Below are 17,607 nucleotides of genomic sequence, written 5' to 3' on the forward strand. Positions count from 1 at the left end.
TTACATGAATGGGTAATTGGGTAAATCTTACATGGATTATATGGGTCATTAACCACACATCATTGTGCAGTTACAAACACCTGCCTCTGTTTGAGTGTTTTATGCAAATATCCTGTAACTATCAGTCATCTGTTTGCCTCTCTGCAAAATGTTGAATGTGTGATCTAGAATAAAGAAATACATCTATTTTAATGCTATTTTCAGCGTTTTTAGGGCACTGACTTATTTAAAATCTAGACCAGAGTTCTTCAGCCTTTTTTAGGCCAAGGACCCCTAGAGAGGAGGAGCAAGGACCCCCAGTACATTTATCAAATTAAGACTGGATTTACATTCTTTGTTATAACAGTTACTTTACAAATATATAAAATAATCTTTTTTTTCTATACACAGAAAGATACGTTAACATACTAAATAACATTTTACATTTACTGAATAGATTTTAACAGGGTATATTCATTTAAATCAAGTTTTTTATCATTTCTGTTACTAATGCATTTCTGTTGGATGACTAATTTCATTTTTCTATGATCTAGACCAGGGGTCTCCAACCTTTTTGTGAGCAAGGGCTACCACAAAACCATTTGTAGGGCTATTTTTTGGACATAGTCTACTTTCACCTTTTTTGTTTCACTTTTTAATATGTTTTATGATTGTTTAAAAAGTTATGTTTAATGCACACAAAGCGCACAAAGAACACAAAGTTTACAAGCGCAGCCAAAAAGATGTGTCAAATAATAACTAGGTATCATTCCCATAAGGCAACAAATATATTTTCAAATATAATTTAAAATACACTTCAAAATATACAAAATTTTTTCCTTTTTTGTATATTTTGAAATATGTGTTAAAAATAAATGTATTTTAAAGCATTTTAAATAAAGAAAATTCAAAAATATATTTAATAAAGCCTTACTTTCTACAAAATGTATTTAGAATATTTTAAAAACGAATAATCTTTTTTTACGTATGGGTTGTTATGTTGTTCCATAAGAAGTCATTTGAATCACCATGGAAGTACCATGGTAAATTAATATATAAGCTCCACCTCCTGTGGACCCTCTGCACACAGAAGAAGAAAAAGAAGAGAGAGAGAGAGAGAGAGAGAGAGAGAGAGAGAGAGAGAGAGAGAGAGAGAGAGAGAAAGGTGAAGAATGAAGAAACAGACAGACACAGACACAGACACACACGTGAGCGGCGCATGAGGAGTATGGTCGGGCTTCCAGTGTCTTCTCAGTGTAAGTGCACGAGTGTTTGTTGTTTATTTTTTATTACAGACTGCTGTTGTGTTATAATAAACCATCTTAAAGAAGCATCATGACCAACACGTGTGTCAGCTAATATAAATGCACGTGTTTGTCGCAATAACGTCAGTAGTGTTGACAGAGAAACATCGTCACATTTTCTTTAGTATTTCATTTGAATTTAACTAACGTTAGTGCTGTCATCTAAACCTTTAACCACATGCTAATGTTTACTAGTTTATTATTGTCTGATCGTTTATTTAAATGCTTTATGAGATGTGGCATTCAGTGCAAAATCTTAAAGTGACAGTGTCATTGTATAGTAATTGTATCATACGAAGTCTACGGTCTATGTGTATGGTAATATTCATGTACACTATTGTGTAATTTATATGTTCATATAAATCATTTGTTGGTTTAGTTTAAGGTCGATGTAAAACTTCCTCCTGTTTGGTTCTCTGTCTTTTAAAATAATTCGTTACTGTTTTTATTGTGAGAAACTGCTGCAAACGATTCAGTCAGTCAAAGTGCGTCAGAGTGATTCAAACTGAACCATTTGCTCGTATGATCAACGAAAGAACCGACTCATAAGATTCAATTATTCGCGAATCGTGGTGATTAGTTCTGATTCTAAACAGTCGTCAGAAACCCACCTGACAGGTAACTTCCCCTCAACTTTTACTAACTTATGTAAACGTCTGGATTAAACGTTATTATCATGTTAATATACGAAGAATGTTCTCAAAATTATAAAATTCTTGTTTCTTACCTTTTAGTAAAATAGATTTATATAACGTTTCCAGAATGTTGTGTTGGTAATACGTGGAAAGAATGTTGCAGGAACATCATGCTAACCTATAAATAACGTTCTGCTCATTTTAAGCAAACTGGACATTTTCACGTTTTTAAAACAAACAAATCACTGTTCCTGCAATCCAAACTGTGTGTGTGTGTGTGTGTGTGTGTGTGTGTGTGTGTGTGTGTGTGTGTGTGTGTGTGTACAGGTTGTCTGTTTGTGAGTGTCAGATGATGGTAAGCACACAGCTGATTGTACCCATTGACTTCTTTAGTAGGAAAACAAATATTCCTACTATGGAAGTCAATGGTTACAATCAGCTGTGTGTTTACCATCATTTATCAAAATATTTTCTTTTGTGTTCATAAAAAATAAATAAATTCATACAGGTTTAGAACAACATGAGCATGAGAAAATGATGACATTATTTTCATTTTTGGGTGAACTATCCCTTTAATGTGATGTTGGTTTTCACCACTAGATGGCGTCACAGGCCATCAATTCTTCACTTAATCCAGTTATCATTACAATTTCTTTACACATAACCACCACAGTGATAATTACATTAAACAATTACCGAGTAATCACTCTATTCATGTATTTTAAGGCAGATTATTTTTGCATTTTGCTATAAAACACTTAAATATAGTCTTACATGCGCCACTGTAATTGGATATACGTATCTGACAAATAATGTAAATATGTTTCTTAGTTGTTGCCTCTTAATGTTTTAGGCATCACAATGTTTAATACAGATAAACTATGGTAACACTACCATACTTAGTTATTTATTTGTTATTTGTGTCAAATAGGGCTGCGTAACGATTAATCACAACTAATCATTTGCAGAATAAATGTTTTTGTTTACATCATCTGTGTATCATAATTATTTATATATAAATACACACAACACATGCACATTCATGTATAATTTTAAGAAAAAAAAATCTATTTATATATAGGTATTTTCCTAAAAATATACATGCATGTGTTTGTATTTATATATACATAATTATTATACACATTACACACACACATATATGATGAACAAAAACTTTTATTCTGCAAATGATTAATCGTTGTGCAGCTGTAATGTCAAGGAAATTTTCTGCGTTTGTGCATCTGCACATACATGAGGCTTTTGGACTTTCGGCTAATTTTCCTTCAGCTTTGGCCGGTGTGCTTGAAAGAGATGAAGTTTGTGTGTTTGTTGGAAGTGGGGGTGGTTAGATTCCTATCCTCTGATTCGAAGAAAGGAAACTCAGGACAAAAGGGCCCTTCAGGTTTGAATTAGCACTTTAATTGGTCTTGGCTCTTACTGCTGGGGTCTCCAGCGCTGGCAACGCGGCGCTTGGGTCGCGTGGGAGAGTTTGTGCACGTCAGAAAGAGAGAGTATGAGAGCAGGGTATGAAGTATGGATCTCATCTCTGGTTTTAGCAGCTGTTAGCGTTTAAGCGAGCCCCAGGCAACAGCACTCATGACCCGCATCGGCTCCACGGTTCTCTCCTTAAAGCTGCAGAGATCACTGCTGTGTCCTATTAACTATTAACCAAACAACATGAGTCGCAGTCATAATAAAGTAAATGGTGACCGCACGATCCATCCTGTAGCTATCCTCAAACTACTTTGTGCGCTTGCATTGATGAAGAGTAGGTTTGTTAATAAATTTAACCACGAGGACTCTGAATGCGATTGACCTCGTTCTTCTGTTTAGCTGCTCAGCAGGCCGCATGTTCGCGGTCCTGGGTTTGTGTGCATGTGTGTGTTGGACGGATTATCTACGAAGGCAAACACAACGCAGTAATTGTCATCAGCTCGGCCAGATGTTTCTCGTCGCCAACCGCTGTGTGGACAGACCGAGGAAGATTGAATCCAGATGTCGTGGCTCCAGAGCGAGCAGAGTTCTCACCGCCGGCGAATGATTGTTGCCCAGAATGTCAGTTTGCTGGAGACATGGATTATTATGAGACTGGACCTCCAGGAGTCGAGTCTCTGACCCTTGTTTAAAGAAACTCCATTCCAGATTTCCATATATGCCGATGCCGATGGCTGGCTCCAATCATAAAATGTGGCTTTTAGTTAACCTGATGAGCTTTGGCTCTGTTGAGATTAGGGTTGCAAAGGGACAGAAAGTTTCCAGTAAATTTCTGGTAAAAACTTTCCATGGGAACTTAATCTACAGAGTTTTGGAAATATCGCAGATTGGATTTTTTTGGGACGTATTTGGAAATTTTGAAACTGCAGCAAATGTTGTTGTTTTAAACAAAATGATGCTGCAAGATTTTTTTTAAAAGTTCCCTGCTATAGACAACTTTGCAATTGTTTAAAAATTGCCAGCTTATTCTCGTTAATTCCCATATATTCCCATAAATTCCCATGTATTCCCGTTAATTCCCATATATTCCCGTTAATTCCTATATATTCCTTTTAATTCCCATATATTCCTGTTAATTCCTATATATTTTCGTTAATTCCCATGTATTCCCGTTAATTCCCATGTATTCATGTTAACTCCCATGTATTCCTGCTAATTCTCATATATTTCGATAATTCCCATATTTCCGTTAATTCCCATATATTCCGTTAATTCCCATATTTCGTTAATTCCGATATATTCTGTTCATTCCCATATATTCCCATTAATTCCCATGTATTCCTGTTAAGTCCCATGGAATGTTTTCAGCATTAAAAATTTCTGAAATTTTACAACCCAAGTTCTGATACCAAAAATGAAAATTCTTTCACCGTACTCACCATCTTGTTATTTCAAACATGTGTGTTATATTTATAGTAGAGTATGAAAATCTCACTTTCAAGATGTGTAAAATTCCTTTAAAGGCCTTTTGGCTTGTTTTTTTGTTAGCAGACGTGCCCGCAGGGTTGAAGATCCCTCGAGCGTTGATGCGTGATGTCTTTGTTTGAATTGTTCGTCAGATTGGTTCAAAGTGGCTGATGGTTATCGGTTCGGCCAGCTGAGCCTAAAAGACGCTTTGGAAACAAGAGATGAATGAGCAGAAGCATCCTGATGTTTGGAGTTTCGAGTGCGTGTGATTGGTGGGTTTGTTTCGGTACGGCTGATTGGCTCTGAACCGTCTGCTGCTTTCTCCAGCGGTGAGAGTATAAAGAAGGACAAAGACGCAGTCATGGAGTCTAGTATCCGAGGGAGGAGAGTTTAAAAGCTTGTGAAAGAGGCTTATCACACCATCAAGCTTTTAAAGACCCCCACCATTTATATACACACAAACCTATTCCTCAAAACAAAACTGTCTGATATTATTTACCTATCTATTAAACATTTCTATGTTGGTTAGCAATATTTACAATAAAGTTGTGCTTGTTAAAGGAATAGTTGACCAAAAATGGAAATCCTGCCATCATTCAAACTTTTAAATTTCTTTGTTCTGAAAAACACAAATTAAGACATTTTGAAAAATGTTCACTGATCTGGGGCACCATTCACTTCCATAGTGAATGGAAGTAAAAACAACATTTTATGCATTTACTCTGTCTCTCTTTCTCTATCTATCTCTCTCTCTCTCTGGTTGATGGGAAAGCCAGCTGTTTTGCTGCTGTCAGTGGTCGGTGAACTATAAAAAAGGATCAAAATGTCATTGAGTGCAGACTGTGAGAACCTCAGCAGAGCGTTGACATTGAGACCTGATGTATGTGTGTTCACAGTGTTTCCCAGGCTTCAGGCCATACAGTCACATTAAACTGAACGTCTGTCACCATTCAATGATCCACTATAGATTGCTTATGTAAAAGAAAGTTGCCAGTTGTGCTTAGGAATGAATGAATGAATGAGATTCTCTTTTTCTGTATTTGTAGTTTAGCAGCTATAATTTTTCTCCCATGAACTTCTCTGAATATAACTTTCATCATCAGCCTTTCAAGTCATTGTTTGTCTATCATGAGAGCAGAACACTTGATCCCACAATGCAATGCGCTCAACCTGACCTTGTGACAAATGATTTTTACATCTTTCTTGACTCATTATTCCATCGGACTGCAAGAAGTTTTTTTCACACTTTATTTTACGGCAACATTGTTACAGTGTAATAATACATTTAAGTACTAAGTAATAACCATTAACAACATGTACTTACTATAGGGTTGGGGTTAGGATTAGGGTTTGGTTTAGGGTTAGTTGCATGTAACTATGCATAATTAACTGTTTTTACTATAATAATTACATGTAACATGTGTAACAAAGACACCGTAAAATAAAGTGTTACCGAAGTTTTTTTGATTGTTTTTAAAATGCAAAATAATCACACTGTGTAAGCAACCCAAACTCAAGGCATTTTCAAGATTTATTTATTACTGTGGGTTTACACCAGACACGAGTTCAATGATTTGCGTGAGTAGATAACATACAAGTCAATGCAAAGAAGCAATTAGACGCGTCCTCGCGTGGGTCGATGTGGATGACGCGATATCGGTGGCGCGTTTACCATGAAAATGCGCTATTCCCCTCAAACGCGTCTTCGCCCAAGTTGAAAATATTCAACTCGAGTGAAAAATTTGCATGACACGAAGTTAAATCCCGCGAATAATCTAGAGCGAGTAACGCGATGCCCCGCGTTTGGTGTGTACGTAGCATCATGGACACGATTATCTGCTCTTTTTCGCGTCAATAAGCACAAATTTTTATTAATAGTTTTTGTGTCTGTAGCATGACATTATTTTATTTATGACTTTATTTTTTTATTTGTTTTCTCTTTTTTTGTACCATTTTCGCTTGGGGTTAGAACGACTTTCTGTTAGACATTCTAACCCAAACCCCAAATCTAACCCTAACCCCAAGAGACAATGATAAAATAAAGTAGAAAACAATACATAAAATGACACGAAAAAGAAAGTCGTGATACGGACATGAAAAAACGATTTATAGAAATTTGTGCTGAATGACGTGAATATTTTTTGAAATGCCTTGGAGTGAAAGTAGTAGGCAGTATACATTGTAGTAAGCTTCTTTTCTGACGTAACCCAGGACATCCCAACACTAGTAAACATGCCAGAGGGATTGTGGGAATAAAAAGTCCCTACAAGCCAGAACAGATCCTGCAATCCAACCTCAGGGAATGCATACACACACACACACACACACACACACACACACACACACACACACACACACACACACACACACAGAGTGATATCTCCTTTCGCTCTCTTATCTGCACAACTATAATTAAGTCCTTAGTATACAGAGTTTAGAGCCCCGTGGGTTTAATCCCTCTCTCGCCCACCCCTCTCTCTCTCTCTCTCTCTCTCTCTCTCTCTCTCTCTCTCCAGGTGTTATCTCATATAGCAAGAGAACCACCTGCAAACACAGGTGTGTATGAGTCTGTGTGTGTGCCAATAACACAGCTGCTCTCTTGCCTCGAGGTCGTCCAAAAACGGACTGAGCGTTCCGAATAAAACACAGGTGTGGTGAAAGAGAGCGAGAGACATGACAAGCAACATACGCTGGCCAAAACAAGCTTCACCCCGTTTTCAAGCATTTTTCTCACTGGACATATCGATACTGGTTATAGTCATCATATCAGATTCGTTTTGTTTGACATTTAAAAGTATGCAGAATATGTTGCACGGTATGCATCATGCACTTTTGTCGTCGTGTATTACTTTTCCTTAAGCGAGGGTCCTGCACTTGACGTTCAAACACATCAAGCTCTTTGTATCTTCCCAAGTGCTTACATTGTCCTTCCTGTGTTTTCCCAATCCAGTGTTATCTTTCCTGTGCTTTCATCCTCCGATATCATCAACAAACTTCAGATCCGATTCATTTCGAAAGCACAGATAACTTGGGGCAAAGATTAACCAACAAATGCATTAAACAGGGCATTAAAAATCATCTTCTGAGCATTTGGACACCAGAGGCGCTTATTAAACTGCCTGAATGTCACGGCGTTAGATATCAACATCAAGTGATTACTTTGAATTCTGTCTTTCTTTAAAAACGCAGCTGGGTTTAAGGTGATATTTAGTGCATGTAGGTATTTTGTTATGTCATGAAATGATTTTCGGACATTTCTACACAAAGCATAAATGTCTTCATACTTTTGGTGTCACTTTATATTGATTATTTGTATATGGATTATTTGTAAATGAAATGAGGCCGTGTGTATGTTTTGTGTTTATAACCAATAGAAAGTTTAATTATAGTTTGGAGTCTGTTTACACTTCACCAGATCTGGTTTTGGATTTGACCTCTTTGGTATGGAGCAGTGTGTGCTTCTATCTGTCTCCTCCCCTCCTCGAAATGATCTCTCTTTACTTCCGGTCATATGGTGTGGCAGGTGGGCAGGGCCTGGGAAAGGATTGCAGTGATTAACAAATAGCAACATGACCCAACTTCAAACAATCCAATCAGTTTTCAATAAACAAATTCAGGTCCACCCCTAATTTTTTTTCATTTCAAAATCCATTTCACTCGGATATACGTCACCACGGGGAAATAAGACAAGTGCTACCTCTGTTTCATGGCGATTTAATTATTTGATCAGACTTGCAAGTTTAAAGCTCGGTACACACTAAGCCTATTTTTTTTGGCTATCCCCTGTGTTGAATCGGCAGTGGCGCTTGTATACGAGTCGGATCATAAATGGAAATGACGAAGCAAGCAAACGACAAAGTCAGGAGGGAAGACTGCTCTCATTTTTGCATCTCTCATTCAAATACGTGAATATTTTAAAAAGATACGACTCATTGTTCACAAATCCGTCTGTGTGAGCAAGATTTATGTGAAAATGGTAAGCGAGAGCTGCTTTGTTTATGTTTTGTATCACTGGAGTCACTTCCGCTTTGGAACTACTGCCACCTGCTGGTATGGAAAGTTATCTTACGCAGGCGCACAACTAATGTAATGTTTGTCTGCTGTACATTTGGTGTGCCAGCACAACTTTGGACCCAGAAGGTGCCAACACACGGCAATGTGAGATGCCCTACTATGTTGGCATCGGTTTGGTGTGTCACTACCTTAACATGCAGGACTAAAGCCGCGGTCAAACTTTGAGCATGCAAATATTTGTCAAATAAGTGAAAATTTTAAAAAGATACTACTCATTATACAATACAGACAGAACTATCACAAATTCATCTGTGGTGTGTGAGATTTGTGTGAAAATGGTAAGCGAGAGCTGCTTTGTTTAGGTTTTGTATTTCTGGAGTCACTTCCGCTTCGGAACTACTGCCACCTGCTGGTATGGAAAGTTTTCTTACGCAGGCGCACAATGATGTGATATTTGTCTGCCGAACATTTGGTGTGCCAGCGCAACTTTGGACCCAGACGCTGCCAACACACGGGCAATGTGAGACGCCCTACTATGTTGGCATCGGTTTGGTGTGTCACTACCCTAACATGCAGGACTTAAGCTTCGGTCACACTTTGAGCATGCAAATATTTGTCGGACGGGGAGCGGTTCGTCAATATAATCATTGGCTTTGTAGAGAGAAAAGTCACAACGCTCCACGCAATACGAATTCGCACATGCAAAATATCAAAATACCTAAACATTCCGTCACACAATCTTGTGTTTCCGGTCTGATGCATTCGCATGCATATAAATTAAAGGCAATGGAACAAAAAGTCTCGTGTGACCGGCCCTTTAAAATGAAGTGCACTGTAGTGAGGTCATGTGACTTTTTCACAGTATGCAGTACACTTGTATTTCATTTCAAACACAGCCCAGTTATAGTTTTTGTTTACTAATTTACTCAAGGGGACAAACTTGAAGTCAAATAATAGCTTTAACCAACATGACGATTACATCATGTTTAGTGTCGGTAATGTGTACAGTTACTGTATTACGGTTCGCTTATATTACGGTATATATAAAGTGTTTGTGTGTGCATCGTGTTGTCTCACCTTTTGGCTCCAGTACTGGAAACTTTAGGGTAAAGTTGCCAGAGAGCTCGTGACACGACTCAAATAAATTGTAAGTACAGACTTGTGTGTACACAAACTGCACATACAGACGGATACACAAGTGTTGGGGATGATAAACTAACCAAGTGTTAGTGATGCTAGTAAGCTCACATTAAAGTCAGAGCACTCCGTCTCTGTTTATTAATGTCACAAGTCTAAATGATTTTCAATGCAGCCTTGTGTTAAGATGCTGTGCCAGGTAAAACTGCTATCATGGGATTATTGTACCCAAACTAAACCCCTTCCTATACACACACACACACACGATTTCATGCACTCTCTCCCAAATCACACACAAACACACCCCGTCTGTGAGTTCATGTGTGTGTCGGGCTTTACTTAAACTAATGGCTCCCAGGCGTGCAGCGGGCCAGACACACTGGAGCCGAGAGTCGGGCCGAGGAATGCCACTACAAACACACACACACACACAGAGGGAAAGACATGGAGAAGTGGTTGGAAAGAGATTTTGGTGTGGAGCAGATTGAATGTGGATTTGAAACAGTTGTGTGTATGTGTGTGCGTGTGTGTGTGTGTGTGTGCACTCACATCTGCCGCCCTGATGCAATACATCAACAGATGGTTGAAACCTCCTACAGATGGAACTGAATGATCCGATCGATTCCAGTTCAATCGGATCAAATTTGTCAGGACATAGCAACATAACAACAACACAAAATAGAAAATAAATAAGAAATGAAAGATTTAAACCTCAGTTTATTCCAGTAGAGTTTAATGATAATGTTGCCAAACTAAGACACTTAGCCCTTACGAAAATTAAAGGGATAGTTCACTATAGTTTAACATGAATGGAGATATTTTGAGGAATGTGTGTGAGCCCCATTCTCTTCCATAGTATTCTTTTTTCTACTATGGAAGGGAATGGGGCTTAATAATTTTCATTTTTGGGTGAACTATCCCTTTAACCATGTTTTTTGTGGTAAAAGTGTAGTAACCGTGTTGTTTTTTGGTGTATTGATTACTATTAGCAAAAGTGTGGTTTTACTACAGTAATCCTGGTTTAACTAAGGTTTTTGAAAGCCATGGTTATTTTGTGGTCACCAAAATAACCAGAATCTTAATGGATTCTGTCTAAAAACTGTATTTCTGAATGACTTGAGACTAGGCATGGGCCGATTACCGGTTTCAAGGTATACCGAGGTTTTAAACAGTCAAGGTTTCAAAACCACTGAAATATTCTGTGATACCGTCTCCAAGGTATGAGCTGTGTTTATACAAAATTCATTAAATCATTAAGTCATGTGATTGATTTGATGTTTACATTTAATATACATTACAAAAATATTATATATTTTTTGAAAGCATATTATAATTTAAAGGCTTTATTTTTACCTGGCATTTAAAAAATAACACATTTTAGTGTTGCAATGGCAAAACCGTAACACCGTGAAACCGTGGTATTTTTGCTAAAGGTTATCATACCGCCAGAATCTTATACCGGCCCATGCCTACTTGAGACGGGGATTAAGTGAATGTGAAGGAAAGTTTTTGATGAACGGATAGTACGTGTTGAGAGCATTTAGTTATAATCATTATTTCAGGTTTGACGAAAGTGCCGTTTAGCAGCTTTTGCATCTTCATTTATCTTGTAATGCAATGTCCCATATGCCAAAAATATATATTTTTAAACATAATTTGAATATATTTTAAAATATATATAAAATGGCCTGAAAATATGTGTACTGAAATATATTTTAAAATGAAAAAAAGGAAAAATACATTTTTGGCCATATTTTGTAGCAATATATTTTAAAAATAAATATATTTTAAAGCATTTATATTTACGTCGCAATGGAAGAAAAATTTAATATATTTTTAACTGCAAAAATATACTTATAATTTAATATTTCATGCATGCGTACACATTTTATACAAATATTTTGGCCGGGTGAATATATTTTTTGGAATGGGTTGTAAAATTAGGAATGTATTTGTTGCCCCTTAAAATCATTTAATATATTAAGTTGTACTTTTTACAAAATGTATTTAGCATATATTGGCCAGAGAAATGTATTTTTGGATGTATGGGGAAAGTCGCTTTGGATAAGAGCGTCTGCCAAATTTATAAATGTATATGTAGTAAACATTTCTATACAGGACTACAGTACTCATCTATGGCTTATTGGGTAAGCTGTGCAAAAGGTTATGGGTTTGAACCCGTGCATACATACTGATAAAAATGTGTCGCTTGTAATGCACTTTGGATAAAAGCATCTGCCAGATGTGTAAATGTAGTCAACATTTCACTCCTGTAGAGTCTTCTAGCGTCTCTCTGTATGTGGTGTAATGGACACTCTCACTCTTTTCACATGCGTGTAGTGTTTTTATAGATTGTATTTAAATGCAAATGAAGTTGAGCTGGTGTTCACATTCATGCACTCAGTTGGATGCAAAGCCCATTCACATCACTCTATCTACCTCTCATGTGATATTTGAGATGTTTAAACATTCACAGGTGGTGGTCTTACATGATGTGATGATATTATATTGATACAGACATAAAACAATTGGACCACATTGGTTAATCGATCAGTTTCACTGTAAAATTCCTTTGTTGCGCTTGAATATTTAAGTTTAATCAATCAATTCACTCCTCAAATCAATGACTTTATTTAATCTAGAAAAAGGTAATTTTGAGTGTATATGTGTATATGTGGATACATAAACTGTGTGTCAGCCATTGCCTCATTTGTGTTATATTTATTTCCCTCTTGGGATTTATGAGAAACATCTGAGACAAAGTTAGCAAAAACATGATTGAATCTCCCGAACTATGTAAATATCCAGTAGGGATTCGAGCACTAGTACCTTAAGTTGTAAATAAGTCAGACTAGTAGCTTGAGGTGTTATGGATAACTTAATCCCTCTCAACCCATCACTTGGCATTCACTGTGTTTAGCCTTTGACTGCCAGAGCAGTTAGTTATGTTAATGAGCAACCTTCCCTGCCTCAATGCATTCAATAGCTCATCAGGTGATTGGCCAGAAGCCATAGAGTGGGCGTGACCTGGGGAGTGACATCAGTCCTGCAGACAGCACTAACAGAGAGAGAGACTATTGATATGCAGCAGACTGTGAAAGAGAGAGAGAGAGAGAGAGAGAGAGAGAGAGAGAGGCGTGGAAGACTTTCTAAATCCCTGATCCCATCTGGAATCCATCTGTGTCTCACTGGCAGGAGGAAGGATTCAGACTGCACAACTCACATATGTGAGGGAGTTTAAGACACATGCCTCACATATGAGACACAGAGAGAGAGAGAGAGAGAGAGAGAGAGAGAGAGAGAGAGAGAGACAAACACACCAAAGGAAAGTGATTTACATTGTTTGGAATAAGACACGAGTGAGAGTGAATCGTCACTGAGAAGAGGTGAGTGAGATTCGTGTGTGTTTGAAATCTTTCAGCTCTCGGTTTGTGGAGGTTCGGGTTCCTCCGGATTTTGTTTGAATGTTTTCTTCATGTTTGTATGCAAAGCTTTGTGCATGTACACTGCAGCTATGGGATTGTTGTGTTTGTACCTACACTAGTGTCTATCTATCAATGCATTTAGTGTGTGATTGTGTTGTTTTTAACACATTTGTTTTAAGAGTGCACTTTTATGAACCTTTAGGCTACATTAGATAGATAGGTAGATAGATAGATAAAAATATTGGGTGTTTTTAACCCAGGGCTGGGTAACTACTGGACAGAACACGTTTCTGGGTTAAAATGACCCAAATAATGGGTTGTTTTTACCCAACTGCTGGGTTATTGTAAATCAACCATGTTAAAACAACCCAGCAGTTGGGTTAAAACAACCCATCATTTGGGTCATTTTAACCCAGAAACGTGTTCTGTCCAATAGTTACACAGCCCTGGGTTAAAACAACTCAATATTTTTTAGAGTCTATCCATCTATCTAGCCTAAAGGTTCATAAAAGTGCCCTCTTAAAACGAATGTGTTAAAAACAACACATTTTGTGTTACTTTTAAACAACTTGTGTGTTATTTTAACACAAGACGACACATAATGTGTTACATAACATAAGATAAAAAAAATGTGTAAAAAATTAACACATCTTTTCTTAGAGTATGAAAGGAAAGTTGATAACTTTGATATAATGCAATTTTTATAATATTTGAATATTGTATTTATTTATGTAATATTAATGAAGTATTAGAGTTAAACTCTAAAATAATGATAAATCGTGATAAGGTGTGTGAACGTTCACACCAAATCCACGTGGCAAACACTTCAGAATGTAGAGCTGTGATAAGATGCCAGCTGGAGGAGAGGATGGAGAGCTTTGTGTTTGTGCGTGCATGCGTGTGTGTGTGTGTGTTTGTGTGTGTGTGTGTGTGTGTGTTTGTTAAGGACTTTTTTAACTATTGAATAAAGGTGAACATATAGAGAAATGTAGGTTTTATGAAAGAGAACGTGAGCAATACCTTCTCTGTTGTGTCTCTTTAAAGTGTGAGCATTGCTGGTCTTCTCATTTCTTTATTTTTATTTCTCCTAAGCAAGACATTTGTTGACTTACAGTAAAAGTATAGAAGTATAAATGTACGTGGATAGCACAAATACTCAGATCATTCATGGTTGGATGAATTTGAGAAGAAATGTTTGAAATCATACACTTTGCAAATCTGAGAATGACGTAAAAACGGTTGAGGTTTGAAGATGAGACCGGATCATTTGCTCTCCATCTTATTGCTGTCCAGAATCAACAGATATGAAAGAGATTTTGGTGGATTTGCTTTGGATGTCTTACTGTGTTCAGAGACTAATGTGCGTCTTTGAGTGTTGGGTGTTTCTGTAGGTCTGCTCAACATCACCTTAACACAATCTACAGCCAAGATCTGACAGACACACACCAGAAAACACAACTGCACAACATCACACTGACAGTATAGCGTGTGTGAGTGTGTTTCTTTTGTAGGGCTTGATCTTCTTCAGTGTTTTTTACTTCCATGGCACTTTTTATTTCAACACAGTTTTAATGGGGTACTTTAATACTTTACCTAGTTTATGTTTCAACAAAAATAACTATGAAAGTACCACGGTACAGTACCATAGTACTAACATGTTATTTTAGACATCTAGTACCATGTTTTTGAAAGCAGAGTACATATAAGCACCATCATACACACATTTTAGTACTATAGTAAATATCCAGGGTGTGATTTGCTGGGGGACGGGGGGATTATTCCCCCCCCCTGGTTTTTATATCCTTTCGCTTATGAATTATTCTTTATCCCCGGTGGGGACAAAATTTATTCCCACCATGAATATTGGTCATCAAACGCCATATAACCGGCTTAACATAAAGATAATTCAATACAAGTAAAAAAAGCCGCCATGCAATAGTGAAAACAATAGTAAAATTAGGAATGGAGTATTACTGTCAGCACTTTCCAGGGTTCCCACAGGTCCTTGAAATCCTTAAAAGTTTGTAAATCTGGGGGAAAGGATTCAAGTCCCTGGGAAGTTTTTGAAAATATACATACATAGATACAGGTCTTTAAAAGTACTCTATTTTATTTTATGGAAAAAAAATCCATATTATTCCCTGTGGAGTGTAGGATAACATCTAGACTTTTTAAGCACACATACTAAACTGTTAGCTTTTTTGCATAGTTGTGTTTGACACATGAAAACATCTTGGGTTACGTATCTAACTATTGTTCACTGTGAAGGGAACGAGACGCTGCGTCTCCCTTGCCATACTTCCTGCGTCCCTGTAACGGCATCCATGGCAATATTTCAGATAGCGATATACTTCCTGACTCCCGCGTCACTCTGTCTTTGTCATTAAGCCTCACCATTGGTTGAATTTGATATACACATTCAGACCACTGGAGGCGTCCCCAAAGTGTCACAGCAGTGACGCAGCGCGAGTTCCCTCGAACGGGAACTGTAACAATGTATCTTAAAAGATAACACAATGTAACCTTGCTCTCACTTGAAATCGGTCCCACATTTAGTCCTTGAATTTGAGGGTACTGGATCTGGAAAGTCCTTGAAAGGTCCTTGAATTTGAAGTTAACTAAGGTGTGGGAACCCTGCTAGGTTATGTCATGACCCATAATTAATCCATGCCCAGATTTTCCAAATGTCACCATGCACCAAACAGCCAAATAATAAATGAAAAGGATTCCAAGCAGCATACCATCGTAGTTTACAGGACCGTCACAAAACAAATCCAAGAAATATAACTGATACTATCACCATACTACAGTACTGTCACAGTAGCTATTCGCAGCCACACAGACACAGACACATCCATAAAGCAGCTGCTGAGGTCACATTCAGGAAGTTCTAGATTAGCCAAAGCTACGCTAACTGTCGTCGTGTCATCAAGACAGCGATTGATCCAAGCGATTAGCACTAAAACAACCGTTTAACTGTTTCGTCTGACGGAGGTTTGTGTGTGTGGCCCGCGCTCAATCAAACCATTGTCCCTCATTCTCCCAATGGCTTGCCGTTAAAACCTTTGACCTCCTGTGTGGCCGGGTAATAAGGGTCTATTGGACATCATAGCACACTATGAAGTCGTAGCGATGGGTGGCTGAGGCTCAATGACCCCTGATGGCACTTTTTGGTCCTAACTGGGGTCCCATGAGAGCCCCAGAGCGTTCTAGATAGAGACGTTTAATCTCAACATCCAGCAATTGGAGAATAAACGCGGCTCTCATGTGAAAATACTAAAGTGGTACATAGAGGAATTTGTACAGTATATACCATGGTACTTTAGTAGCACAACAGCACTAAGTTTTGGCAGGTGTTTAATATAATGAGTGAGTGAATGCAGTTGGATGGTTTTGACTACTAAACTACACAGAGGAAAGATCAGTGTCAAAAGCTTTAGCAGCCCTGTGATCATTTCATATGAATATTTCAACAGTCTGTTATCATGTGATGCAGTCTAAATATAATGAAGCTGAATGAGCCAATCAGAGCAGCTGCTGAGTGATTGATTAGTCAGACAATCAATTATCAGTCCCACTGAGGTCAGAAGGGCAGCAATTCATTGAGTGGATAAAGCTATTGATGAGCGATCACTTTAGACTACACACTGCACCGGATATCAGTGCACCGGATGTTGCTTGACCAATATTTCAGATAAATGTCATGCTTCAGTCTCTCTGACCTTGTGTTCACACAATCTGACCCAATTCACTTCACAAAGATCCTTAAATACTAATGAAGTTTTGTAGTTTGTTTGTTTGTTCATTTTGTTTGTATTTATTCATTTTTTGTAGAGATGCACCGAAATTAAATTTTCCACTGATGCCCATGGCTGATTATTCTGTCTGATATCTGCCGATAGTTTGGTGGTTATATTAACCAAATTCTAAAGATAGCATTTTCTGACTATACCGATTAGTGGCCGATATATCGGTGCATCTCTATTTTTTGCCCACAGTTTCAAATCAATAGTATTACAACGTAACTGCGCTCTATTTATGTTACAGAAAATAAGTGAAAAAACTAGCAAACGAATATCTTAATACGTCAACCAATAAGAAGGTCAAATTTTTTCAAAGCATTCTTTAAATAGGACGTAAATTTAGAGGATATTAAAAGCAGTTCTTGTATGATCGTTAAGAGAGCTCTTTTAATATATTATATATAGTCCT

At 37.6% G+C, this 17,607-nt stretch overlaps 1 protein-coding gene across 3 annotated transcripts in view; it reads left to right on the plus strand.

Annotated features, from left to right (window-relative positions):
- The first annotated feature begins 1,139 nt into the window (after positions 1 to 1,139).
- cbfa2t2 (CBFA2/RUNX1 partner transcriptional co-repressor 2) overlaps positions 1,140 to 17,607 on the plus strand; it is a 35,933-nt gene continuing 19,465 nt past the window's right edge. For 2 of the 3 annotated variants that reach the window (XM_065272397.1, XM_065272398.1), the window contains exon 1: positions 1,140 to 1,235. In XM_065272397.1, the coding sequence (XP_065128469.1) occupies positions 1,199 to 1,235 (37 nt within the window). In that variant the 5' untranslated portion in view covers positions 1,140 to 1,198. Of the gene's footprint in view, positions 1,236 to 13,100; positions 13,357 to 17,607 lie in introns of those variants that run through there. The other variant, XM_065272399.2, reaches the window with a different exon arrangement.

The sequence above is a fragment of the Paramisgurnus dabryanus genome, chromosome 7 (assembly GCF_030506205.2).
Source record: "Paramisgurnus dabryanus chromosome 7, PD_genome_1.1, whole genome shotgun sequence".
Classification (NCBI taxonomy): domain Eukaryota; kingdom Metazoa; phylum Chordata; class Actinopteri; order Cypriniformes; family Cobitidae; genus Paramisgurnus; species Paramisgurnus dabryanus.